Below are 13,888 nucleotides of genomic sequence, written 5' to 3' on the forward strand. Positions count from 1 at the left end.
CTCCTCCACATAGACACAATGTATTTTATCAAATCGTCACGGAGAACATACGACCCGCCCTGGGGTCGTACTCGCGACCCCGCGATACGTAGATCTGCACTCTCATAGGCTATAGATGAGAAACCAAATGGTCTACTTACGCACCGACAATAAGCAGAATAATATACCCCCTCATATTTAGAACAAGATGGCAATGATGGCCCAATATTGCTAACTGGAATTTCAAAGAGTGTACAACATAACATACTCTTGGTGTCGAAAGTTCCAGAAGCAGCAGTAGTTAATTACCGATTGTGACACATGCCAAACATTTTAAACACAATATGGTTCTTTGGCCTTCAAATGGTGGAAACACAAAATCAGACAACTGGAGCAGGCTGGGGGTTACCGGTATTTTAGGTCTCTGTAAAATGGTACTATTTTACCTCAAGCGGCCTTTAAAATGGGCCAGGTGCTCGAAATTGCGTAAATTTGGGAAACGACTTTATAGTAATGCAACAGAACAAGTTTGATGCAGATGCATCCAGCTGCTCATAAGAATAGTTTCGAGGTATTTCTATACATTGTATTTAGCTCTAGTGGCTCCTATATCGGTGCTTAGTGTCCCCATTTGAACAAGTTTGGGAGAGGACCTTACATTGATACTACAAACAACATCTATCATCCTGTTCATAAGAAGTAATTTAGACGTATTTCTGATCTAAGGTCTAGTGGCCCTTAACAGAGGCCAGATGCCCCCATTTAAATTAATTTGGAAGCAGAACTTACAATATTTAGTGCTCAGACCAAGGGCCACGTTTAAACAATTCGAAGACCATAATTTATAGTGGTGCTGAAGATCAAGTCTGATTAAGATCCATCAAATGGTCCACCCAAAGCTGTTTAGTTCCACTATTAGCTCTAGCGTCCCCTAAAGGGACCAACTGTCCCCAAATCAACAAACTTGAGAGAGTATAATGATGCTATAGTGTTACAGACCATGTTTGATTAAGATCGACCACGATTAAGAAGTCATTTAAGGATGTTTCTATTTCAAGCTCAGGCATCCCCTTTAAGGGGCCAATCTGGAATATCTGAAAAAAAAAATTATAAGAAGACCAAGCCTGTCAACTATAGGTCAAGTCTTGCACAAATCTGATCAGTTGTTTCAGAAATGTCATCCGAAGAAAGAGTGAATGGATGGGCGACGAACGGGAGCATGCACAAAACCTCATTCCAGCATTTTGTGAAAAAACAAGAGCGGTCACTAATGGTGACTAATGCCCCTGCAGCGCCTTGACCTTTGACCTGGTCAAAGACAAAATAAATAAAAAATCTTGGTTATATTAAGGTTGTGACGCCATACTTGCCGGGTAGGACTTTATTAAATAAACGCCTGTAGAGCTATTTTAACAAGAGCTGTCGGAGGACAGCAACGCTCGACTATTCAACAGCCTTGTCAATTGAATGAATACAAAAGTCGAAAAAGGGGCATAATTTTGTAAAAATGGGAGAAAGGGTTATGGAACCTTCAAAGTGCTTATCAGCTCATAAAGTGAACAAGTGCGTGAAGTTTCAATCCTTTCCCATAAGTGGATACTGAAATACCAGCTTACATACAAAAACTTAACCAAAAACTGCTAAGTCGAAAAAGGGGCATAATTTTGAAAAAAAATGCAAAGTAGAGTTATGGGACCTATACAGTGCATGTCAGATCATGACAGTAAACAAGTGTGTGAAGTTTTCAATCCATTCCCATAAGTGGGTACTGAGATACCAGCTTACATACAAAACCTTAACCAAGAATTTCTAAGTCGAAAAAGGGGCATAATTTTGTAAAAAAGCAAAACAGAGTTATGGAACCTGTGCAGTGTAGGTCAGTTTATCACAGTGAACAAGTGTGTGAAGTTTCAATCCATTCCCACAAGTGGTTACTGAGATACCAGCTTACATACAAAACCTTAACCAAGAATTTCTAAGTTGAAAAGGGGGCATAATTTTGTCAAAAAGCAAAACAGAGTTATGGAACCTGTGCAGTGTAGGTCAGTTTATCACAGTGAACAAGTGTGTGAAGTTTCAATCCATTCCCACAAGTGGTTACTGAGATACCAGCTTACATACAAAACCTTAACCAAGAATTTCTAAGTCGAAAAGGGGGCATAATTTTGTAAAAAAGCAAAACAGAGTTATGGAACCTGTGCAATGTAGGTCAGTTTATCACAGTGAATAAGTGTGTGAAGTTTCAATCCATTCCCACAAGTGGTTACTGAGATACCAGCTTACATACAAAACCTTAACCAAATCGGGATGCGGACGCCGACGCATGGGTGAGTCCAATAGCTCTACTATTCTTTGAATAGTCGAGCTAAAAATTGTTAGAAATACTTACATATAGCAAGACACTCCTACATTTAAGTAGTGACCCCAAAGTCAGTAGGGATCGTGTACTCAATAAGTACCATCAGCATGTGACGTTTGAAGGTCCTGGGTGCAGTTAACGCTGTAAGTCAACGTTGTGACGAACTAATGGACGGACAGTTGAAAACTAATATGCCTCCCTTCGGGGGCATAAAAAAAAAACAAAAAAAAAACAATGTAAATATTTTCTCCATAACTTAAAGGGCTTAGAAATCAATATCTCAACTTCAAACCAATTTTTCCAACACTGAAACACCTTCATATCACATATTTAACCCTGGACAAATTTAAAACAAACACTGTGATAGAAAACTGTATATATAATTTATTTGTTTTAATAGGAAATAAACAGCACTTACAGTGAGCACAATTTGCAACTATAGAGTATAGTTCTAACAACAATGTATTAATACAGTGTATATAATAATGTCTATGAAATAAGCAAAAACATAAACACAGACTAATGTAGAAAAAAAAATGGAATCGCTGGAAATTTATGATTTTAGTTAATATATTACAAAAAAAAATTCATTAAATTTGCAAATTCCAATATATTATTATTTAGAATAAGCAAGTTAACAAATAAATTACTGCAACTGAAAGGGAATTATGATTTATAGAGCAGAATGCATTGCTTTGCCTTATACAGAAAGAAAAATGGATTTATCAGAACTAATGTAGTTTCACAGCTATTATGTGATTACGCCATTGTGTAGGACTGAAAGTTTCAGTTCATCCTTGAATAATAGAAAAGTGTCATTTAGGTATGTTATCAATATTACCCCTTTTGCAGAACATAGATGTTGCCCATACATTTTTCAGTAATGGAACACACTGATCAATGAAACCAATACAAAACAATTGGAAGATCTGGACTGGATAAATGAGGTATTTCTAAATCATTCCTGTTGGTATTTCACAAACATAGAGTTTTCTAAAAATATGACCTCAAGTCAGAGATAGGCTACATTCCATAAACTAGTGGGAACTAGTATCAACAGATAAATTCCAAAATTTCATGAACTCACTATTTTCTATTACACTTTGTAAACTGAAGTGAACAGTTTAACCTTTAGCCTGCTGGTGGCAAGTGATTCTGGCTTTGCGACCAGTGCAGACCAAAATCCGCCTGCAGGCTGATCTAGCTTTTCAGTCAGTAAATTTTCAGTGAACACCCCTTTGAATAATTAGTATGGCCCTAATTGAATGGTAGACCAGTCCATTTTAGAAATTTAGCAGGCTAAGGGTAAATACATTAGTAATCAATTGTAAAACTTTATTGCTCTAACTGCCCAGTTGGGTACTTAACTAATTTTCCTTCCACTAAAAAGCAGAAAATATATATCTTACTGCATACCAACACAGCTTATCTATAGTAAATGACTAATTGATCACCTTCTTCCATAAACTTCAAAAATTTTGAAGAGGAAATTTCACAGTAAAATTATCATATCATTTTTTTTTTCTTTGGTAAGGAACTACAAAATGGAAAACTCTTGTTACACTCAAGATACATATATATGTAAGATCAAAATATCATTAACACTTGATCTTACACTTGTAGCTATACCACTCATCAAAAGTATACCCGTCTTTATTGGTCTTGAAAGAAACCATCAATTTTAAGGATAGGTTAGGACCCCGTCTAATGAGTGATACTTCTTAGTGCTGTGTAAATATGATAAGTGCAACAATATTTTGATCTTACACTAAAACAAACAAATATCCTCTTCATAAAGTAGGTACTAATGTGAATCAGGTTAGAAGTGTATTTAAATGCTCGGTGTATCTTATATGGTTTCCAAGTACTCGTGTCACTGGCAGCTTTTAAAGTTGCAAATTACTATATGTAGTGCAGCTGTGTGGCCTATAAAACTATTAACGCAAGCATTAGTACTAACTCACTAGGGGGAAAGATTTTTCATAAGTTTAACTCTTTCATACTGGCTTTCTGCAAAGTATATACATAGGAAACTCCACTAATTAACACATTAAACAACTTCTATGACTCAATGTTCACCTTGTTATGTCAGCTTTGGTACAGAAACTTTTACATTTGCATCTAAATAGTAGCAATTCTTTTCATAATCTAATTTAAAACACTGGAGTCAACTGGGAAGTTGCTATATGATCATGTGAAAAAATTAGAAACTTTGCACTCTTTGGAAACCTTATATGAGCCGTGCCATGAGAAAACCAACATAGTGGCCTTGCGACCAGCATGAATTCAGACCAGCCTGCACATCCGCGCACTCTGGTCAGGATCCATGCTGTTCGATTTTAAAGTCTATTGCAATTAGAGAAACTGTTAACAAACAGTATGGATCCATGCTGGTCGCAAAGCCACTATAAATAATTGTTCAAAAGCCTGTTTTTTTCTCTCTTTCAAATGGATTACGGAAAATAAAACATAATCATACATGCTGTATCAATATATAATCAAATGATAATTAAAAGTTAAATAATTGCTCAGACAAGTTGTACCACTCTGTACCACTTTGAGGTTTTTAAAAGGTATACATGATTTTTGAAAATTTAGTCTTTTGCCACTGCTAATAAAATTAACCCAAACTGACATACTAGACTGTCTACGATTTTTAGTGAAATTAATTAACACTTCAAAAAACAACTTAAGTTTGGCAATACTGTTCAACTGTTTCCATTTTTTATTCCCAATGTTTAAACACAAATGTTTTTTGTTTTTTTTTTCAAAATGTTTGTCCAGTAAATTCTGCAGCTGATGTCAGTATCTTTAGACATTTTGTATCCAGTCTTCTTCAGAACTTCCAAAATGTGCTGGGAGTAAACTGGCATAATGTATTCCACTTCTATAGCAAAAATATCTTAATTGGACTATAATTCTGGTAAAAAAAATTGACTGAAACTAGGCTTTCAAAGGCATTTATGTGTTGTTTAAATATGTTTCATGAGGCGTTTGTTAAGAATTATTTTTGACGACTGTCCTTTCCTTTACGGAAGTATATAACCAATTTCCTTCTGAACAGCAACTACAAGATATTAACCTTTAGCCTGTTGGCCGCAAGTTATTCTGCCTTTGCAACCAGTGCAGTCCAAGATCAGCCTGCACATTCATAAAGCTTATCATTGTCTGCACTGTTTGCTATTCAGTCAGTAAATTTTCAGTAAACACCCCTTCAAATAATAAATGGTACTACCCAAACTGAAAGATGGACCAGTCTATTTTAGAAATTTAGCAGGGTAATGGTTAATCAAGATATTTCTAACCTAATGAAACAAGCATATAAAATACAATGCAACAATTTCATCAGTCACTATCACATCTGTTTTTCTGTCAATTACACAAATACTTCATTACAAAGATTTTGCTACAAAATATACAAATAATTTTGACATGTCATGTGATACAAACTACAAATTTCATTGGCCTATTACTGTCAACCAACATGGAAGCATTCATGCATGTACAAATGTGATCTGTGTAAAAGCAAACCAAATTACATATTGTATATAAACTGCTCAAAAAGTTCTATACTCTTTCTTTAGTCAAAACAATTCATTACTGGAAAAAGTTGTCAAAAATGTGTTCAATGAACATCATAGAATCTATTAATGGGTGTTTTTGTCTTGAAAATAATACATCTAGGTTGTACAGCATTTACATGCAATTCCCTTATAATATGAGCCGCACCATTAGAAAAGCAACACAGTACATTTGCAACCAGCATGGATCCAGACCAGCCTGCGCATCCGCGCAGTCTGGTTAGGATTCATGCTGTTCACTATTAGTTTCTCTAATTGCAATAGGCTTTGACAAATGGCATCTCAATCTTATAAGAGCCGTGCCATGAGATAACCAACATAGTGGCTTTGCGACCAGCATGGATCCACATCAGTCTGCACATCCGCACAGTCTGGTCAGGATCCATGCTGTTCACTAATAGTTTGCAATAGGCTTTGAAAGCAAACAACATGGATCTTGACCAGACTGCATGGTCGCAAAGCCAATATGTTGGTTTTCTCATGGTGCGGCTCATATATAAATCTAGATAAATGCACAAGAAAGTCAACTAGAACCATTAATAATGGTATATTGTAAGCTAATGCCATTGTTCTCAGTGCGGTATTTTTTCTCTGTCTTTCCACAACGAGTAAAAGTTAAGCACTGAGGTGCACATTGACCGAGTTATGTGTAAGTTAACATGTGCATGACTGATAGAACACTCATATATCAGTGCCTGTCCATTCTTACTTACAGTTTTACATGTGTTATTTTCTTGATATACACAGTGCTTTTTCATCTCTCCACTACAATGCCTAGCTTGTGGGTGGCCCCACGTTTATTAACAACTTTTAGTCTCAGCTGAGTTCTCAGATTCAAATTTTATAAAGTATATATGAGCCATGCCATGAGAAAACCAACTTAGAGACTTTGCGACCAGCATAGATCCAGACCAGCTTGCGCAGTCGCACAGTCTGGTCAGGATCCATGCTGTTCGCTAACGGTTTCTTTAATTGCAATAGACTTTGAAAGCAAACAGCATGGATCCCGACCAGGCTGCGCAGATGCACAGGCTGGTCTGGATCCATGCTGGTACCAAAGCCACTATGTTGGTTTTCTCATGGCACGTCTCAATTATTAGTATAAACTTACTTCACAATGCAGTAAATATCTCAAAATGTTATAACAAAACTATGCAATAATGCACAAACATATAACTGGAATCTTAAGTAGAGTGAGCCCTACAGTTCAGTAGAGTGAGCCCTACAGTTCAGTAGAGTGAGCCCTACAGTTCAGCAGAGCAAACAAACATGAGCACTAGTACTTACCATCACAGATATACAACACAATTGTCTTGCAAATTACCAAAAAAAAAAACAGATCTAACATTGATGACAAAATGTTAGAATTTCCTAAATTAAACTTGTCCTTTCTAAGTAATTCTAATATGTTTACCAAATAGTCTTAATCATGTAATACAAAAATATATAACAAAAATTTGAAATGTGAAATTTATCACTTACACTAGTCTTTATAACTAGAACAATACACGTTTTTCATGATTCAATTTTCATTTCTTAAGCAATAATTTTAGTAAGGTAGGGAGAAATTTCCCAATATTCCCTTAACTTCCCTATAAAATTCATTTACACCATTCATTTAACTCCAGTCTGTAGAAAACTTTTATTCCATACATTTTCTTCAAAACCTCTATTTCTAGAACTGTTTCAAGTGGTTTACATTGCTAATTAACCTAGTTAATGGCAGCACATTTCATACGGTGAAAGATCTAAAACTTTTTGCCGAGGCGACTCATTTAACAAGAAGACTTTCTTTAGAGAAAACTTAACACAATTCAATACTATGTACAAAAACAGTTTTGAAAAGGCATTTAAATGAACTACATGACTTAAAAGTTGATTAATGAATAACTATATGATACTGAAAAAGTCTATGTCTTCAGCTACCATAGGTTACCGGATATTTAGAATTGGTCATTTGGTTTCTGATCACACATTTTTACCACCAAATTTAACTGGTATTTTTAAATTATCAAATGTACACATGCTGGTTTTACAGATGATTATAAATGGTGCATACACTGACACATGTCGCATCTTACCAGTCCCATTAAGCTTTAAAAACTTTTTTTTTTTTTTTTTGGTTCAACATCGCACCAACACAATCATATGTCATATGGCCACTGTCTGACTTTGATGGTGGAGGAAGGTGCCCCTCCAGGCATTATTTCATCACAGGCGGGCACCTGGGTAGAACCACTGACCTTCGGCCCATTAAGTCTTAAGCAAAAACGTCTTTACAATGGTAAATATTGAAATAACAAAATATTATATCTGCTATGTTACAGAACCAAATAGTCAAATCTATTTACCCATATTATATCTAAATTTGTATATAAGCTACTGATATGTGTCTATGTCTGATACAAATTGTGCGTTTCTATGTACAGAATGGTTAGTGGAACTGATATAATTAACTTGATGTATATGAGAACCAAACAATCGTGTTAAAACTGGCTTTGCAGAGGAAACAGATTTGAGACTTTATATGAGCCATGCCATGAGAAAACCAACATAGTGAGTTTGCGACCAGCATGGATCCAGACCAGCCTGCGCATCCTGTATATATTGCTAATAAACATTCTTACCTTTACATGTTATCAGATAAATCAGATAAATACAGTTTAAAGTTAGTGATTGAATAGCGAACAGTACAGTCCATGACCAGCCTGCAGGTCTGAGCAGGCTGATCCTGGTCTGCACTGATCACAAAGGCAAAATCACTTGCTGCCAGCAGGCTTTAGGATAAAGTACATAAATATTTTCAACTTGTCCTCAACTATTTGCTCCTGGTTGTGAATTCACTGTCACTGACAGCACAAATCACCTGGAACAAAGAAAGGTGCCAGATGGGTTTTCCTGGCATGGGTAAAATCACTAGAAACTCTAATCCAGTGTGCACGAGTTAAAAGTCTAGTGTTTGTTCATAATGCTCTTGTTTACTTTCTGACCAGGAACAGCAATTCCATTTTACAATGCAACATTTAGTAAGAATTTTCTCTGTTACTAAATATTACTTCAGAGGACACGAATCCGAAATCAAATCAGACATTTTCGAGATGTTAAAATTGTAATGCAAAAAAAACAAGAAAGGCACAGTTTATGTCAGTCAATGTCTTTTGAAAGAAATATCTGAACAGGAAAAGGGGCAAAACTTAACTTATAGTTTGCTGTGTCACAAATCAGTTAGTCAAACTTTATTAACTCGAACTCAGATAATTCGTACCCCACCGTTCTCTCCTATTTGTCATTAGGTCCAGGAAAAATCCTTGTATAATGAATTTTGTGTGATAGCTCCAAAAACCGATCATTCGAACAAATTTTGCTGGTCCAGTCAAGATGAACTTAACAAAGTTCAACTGTAGCTTTATAAGTTAAATGGAGACACTGCTTAACAGCAGTAAGTGATTACTCTCACACTTGAGCAATAGAAATGTCCACTTGTACCAGACTTGTTTTTAAAGTTTATATTCAACAGAAATTTCAGCTGGCTTTAATTTACGTCTAATTTCAAAATAGGATTTCCATGGTTTAATATTGTATATATTATGCATTCATGCCTATTTCCTACTGTTACTGGAACTTCTTTGATCCCCTATACTGCAGACCTACAGTCTGCTATTTTATTTATATACATTTACAATATTTTCCCTCTGAGCCAATATACCTTACAGACACATTTCTAGCTATCAAAATTTAATATTAGCATGATCATTGGAGGGGTGTAATACAATAACGATAAAAATAGGTGATGGAAACTTAGTAATTATCATTTGAAAATTCAACATCCTTCTGTATGAAGTTAGTTTGTTTAGTTCCATTTTTCAAAGTCACAAATACTCAAGTTTAGCAACTTTCTAACTAAAAATAGAGGAGGATCCCAAATGTCCCTCTGGTATTATTCAGGCAATCAGGCAAGAACGGACACCAGCGTAGAACTACTTATCTTTCATAATCCACGAGATTGGTTTTCTCACATGACAGAATTCTACTTCCAAAGTGATTACTAACCGACAGCTGTTAGGAGCAAATGATTTTATGACAGCCACTGTAATCACTCAGCGACACAGGCCCTTTGGTATGATCTTAACATATAGCTATACATAATCAGCAATGCCAGTTATCTTGTTCAACCTCTGGCCTGCTGGCGGCAAGTGATTCTGTCTTCACGACCACTGCAGACCAACTTGTCCAAGATCAGCCCGCACGTCCGTGCCAGCTGATCATGGTTTGCACTGTCCGCTATTCAGTCCGTAAATTTTCACCCCTTCAAATAATAAATGGTTCTGCCCGAACTGAATGATAGACCAGTACAGTTAAGAAATTTAGCAGGGTAAATGAATACAATACAATTTTCCTGATCAATTTTATAAGTAATGCAAGCAAGTTAGAAATGTGTCTGTAAGACATGTATGTGTATATTTTGATATTATGCTAACAGTATCAATAAACTAGAATAAAGCTATAGCACTATTGAGTTAATTTTTTAAAACATAGTATCAACAAAGAATATCTAAACATAATACAAATTTAATAGTAACATACGTTTCAAAAATAAATCTGATGTCAAGTTGTCAAATGTTAAGCTAAATCATGTATCACCCATTAAGTAACCTGTACTAGATCAGCACAGGTATATTAATAAACATTTGAATTACCTGCTTGGTACACTTGCAAGACAAACATATTAAAGTGTAAACCAAATACAGTGGAATCACTAGTTTTTGTTGGGGACTAATTTTCGTGGATTTCGTGCTCGAGTCAATTTATGAAATTTAATGCCAATGAACCAGTAAAGTTTCCATTTATTTTACGTTCAATATCCACGAATTCATAATCGAATAGAATTGTCTTTCACGGTTTAACAGTACCGTAAATACCTATGTATAATGCACACCCACATAAAATAACGACCCCACATTCGAATCTCAAGTCTTAGAGAAAAATTGTTTTATGTCAGTCCAGAAGGAAAACAAACTAGAGGTGTGTCCATAGGACACTGGTGCCCCAACTTCCTATCAATGTACATAGTTTCATGACTCTAGGTCAAATATTTTTTTATGATATATGCAACACAACCTTCCCCAGGTGCACAACTTTCACATGTTGAATGATATTCCTACTGTGTTCCATGACCCTAAGTCAAATTCATTTTAAGATTCCTGTGACACAAACTTTTATGCCATTCTATGTATATTTTGACTAAGTCAAGGGCCATTACTCTGGTCTGGCTGTTTGAAATCCCAATTAAAACACAGCTGCTCAACTTCACATGCTGAATAACAATCTTGTGAAGTTTTGACAACTGTAGGTCAAACACTTTTGAGATATGCACAAAACAAATTTGCACAGACAGACAGAGACAAGGACAAACCTAAGTGCCACCCCATTTAGGGGAGCACAAAAGATTTAACACTGTAGAACAATATCTGTTTCAAACTTGCAGAACTAACTTAATGAGATAAAACAATCTCTTGTGATCATAACTTACAGTTTAAATTCTTTTGATCAGTATGGTAACAATGTAAGAGGTAAATCCAGCATAACCTACCAAAGACTGACAATAACAACACATGACAAAACACATACCAACATATAGCTTCGTAGAACTTAATATCTGTATTAATTACAATAAAAAATCATGTCAACTAGTCAAACTAAAGTGACCCGTCAGCATTTTCTCCTATGTTCTACAAGTAAACATGCCGACATGTTCCACAGAAAAAGCAAACACAAGTACCAACATTGACTTTAGTACAGTAAACTACAGCAAGTGTCGTGTGTAGAAAAACAACCAATACACTTTCACATACACAGAAATAAATTTGGCAATACAAGCAATGAAAAAATTTTAATTAAAAAACAAAAGGGAGTCGAAAGTTCCTCCCATAACAACTATGCAAATAAATGAAATACTGTATTTATTCCAATAAAAAATCTTGTTCACTTGTAAACTTTTCTAACAGGAAACCAGGAATCATACAGAACATCTGGGAAAAACCTTCAATTACTTTCTTTCACTTTTTGAAGGATTATTTTTATTAAAACCATGTCCTCGAATTATAATACGTAACTTTTATCAACTGTTCCGAAAATGGTGTTATAGTGCAAATTTCACACATTACAACTATTGCAGTATAATACTGTCAAAGACATAATGGTGCATAAAGGATCTATAAGCGACCAAATACCATCTTTTCTTTCAAATTCTCTTCATTTTTTATTTTGTATCTACTCTTTCCACACAGCAAGTCACCGAAAGAATGTTTTTTTTTTTCAAGTTCTTTTCTTTTTCAGGCAGTTTTCTTCAAACTTCAAATACTTCAGTTGTTTTTAGTGTTCAAGTCATTTTCAAGCAACATAAACTTTAAAACACTTTTCAAGGTCTGTGGAAACCCCGGTCATTTTCATTGTATTTTACTTTTGAAGTAGCCAATCCTTTGGAAAATATAATCAAAATGCAAATATCAATACATACATAATGCCCTTCTTCAGGAAAAAATAATTTTTATTAGAATATATACAGCACACAGTAACAAGAAAAAGAAAAACAATGGGTGAAATGTAAGTAACAAAGTCTGAAATTCATTTCAATAAGTTTACAAAAATGCAGTATCAAAACAAAAGTTTCTATAAAACCATTTGTGACCGTTCACTCTATAATACAAGAAAACCTTTCCTATGCTTGATAAATAGCAAACTGTCAATCAATTATACAGGTATAAAACTAATTCTGTCATTTAATCATTCAGCTAACATTTATCTTTACTTCAACTGAAAAAAAAACCTGTAATACACATTTGAGCCGCGCCGTGAGAAAACCAACATAGTGGCTTTGCGACCAGCATGGATCAAGATCAGCCTGCGCATCCGCGCAGTCTGGTCAGGAACCATGCTGTTCGCTTTTTAAGCCTGTTGCAATAAGAAAAACCATTAGCGAACAGCATTGATCCTGACTAAGACTGCGCAGATGCGCTAGCTGGTCAGGATCCATGCTGGTCACAAAGCCTCTATGTTGGTTTTCTCATGGCACGGCTCATTTTATTTATACAGCCTAATGTACACTACTGCATGATCAGGAATTTCAGATTTCATTTTAAAAAATTCTGATATGAAATTTTTCAGTGCAAGACCTACTGTCTGTTCTTTGTTGAGTAACAGCATTTCTGAACATTAAAACATGTAGACGAACACAGTATGAAAGCAGGTCAACTGTTTGTTGTGATAGGTCAATTGGTGACACAGGTCAATTGTAACAACTGTTAAATTTTCATAAAAACTTCAAACATTTACCTTTTTTTTTTCAAAAAAATATATTCATTCCTTTTTATACTTTTATCTGGACAAACCTTGTTTAAAGGCTTGTCACATGACTACAGTAAGTCATGTGATCAAATCACATGATTGGAAAACCATCACACTTGACTGTTTGTATGAATGTTGTACTAAATGCCTATATATATATACAGAGGTGTTACTACTACAGAGCAGACAGCTGTTATCAGACGGCTGTGGAACTTTTTGGTCTTGCTTTACCACGTCTCTGAGCTAGGAACGAGGCCCCTACTGGTTCCAGTGACGGCACCTTTGGTTGGGTATTCAATGCTTTGAATGTAGCTGCCATTGCACCCTGCAGATTATAAATTTTAATCTAAAATTCATTCAATAATTTAAATATAAAAAGTTTACTCAAGCTCCATAAAAAGTTTCTTTGTTTGGTTTTAAATCAAAGTGATACAGTTTAAATCTTTTGGCAATATTCCAGTTCTGTGATGGAAGATCCCTGCTAGCCCTTCCAACATCATTTTTCTTTAAAAAAAAAATGGTACCATGATAAAACGAATGACCTTTATTTACCTGGTTAAACAAGTTACTTGTATAGCTCTGAGGGTCAAGTAAGTCTAAGAAAATCTTAAATGCCCACCCACTT

At 35.2% G+C, this 13,888-nt stretch overlaps 1 protein-coding gene across 1 annotated transcript in view; it reads right to left on the reverse strand.

The window, feature by feature from the left end:
- Positions 1 to 2,702: 2,702 nt before the first annotated feature.
- The window catches only part of LOC123551702 (ribosomal protein S6 kinase alpha-1-like), a 62,525-nt gene continuing 51,339 nt past the window's right edge, over positions 2,703 to 13,888 (reverse strand). The window contains exon 21 of the mRNA XM_045340810.2: positions 2,703 to 13,588. Coding sequence (XP_045196745.1) covers positions 13,460 to 13,588 — 129 coding nt within the window. The 3' untranslated portion in view covers positions 2,703 to 13,459. The remainder of the gene's footprint in view (positions 13,589 to 13,888) is intronic.

Source organism: Mercenaria mercenaria, chromosome 4, assembly GCF_021730395.1.
Source record: "Mercenaria mercenaria strain notata chromosome 4, MADL_Memer_1, whole genome shotgun sequence".
NCBI classification, from domain to species: domain Eukaryota; kingdom Metazoa; phylum Mollusca; class Bivalvia; order Venerida; family Veneridae; genus Mercenaria; species Mercenaria mercenaria.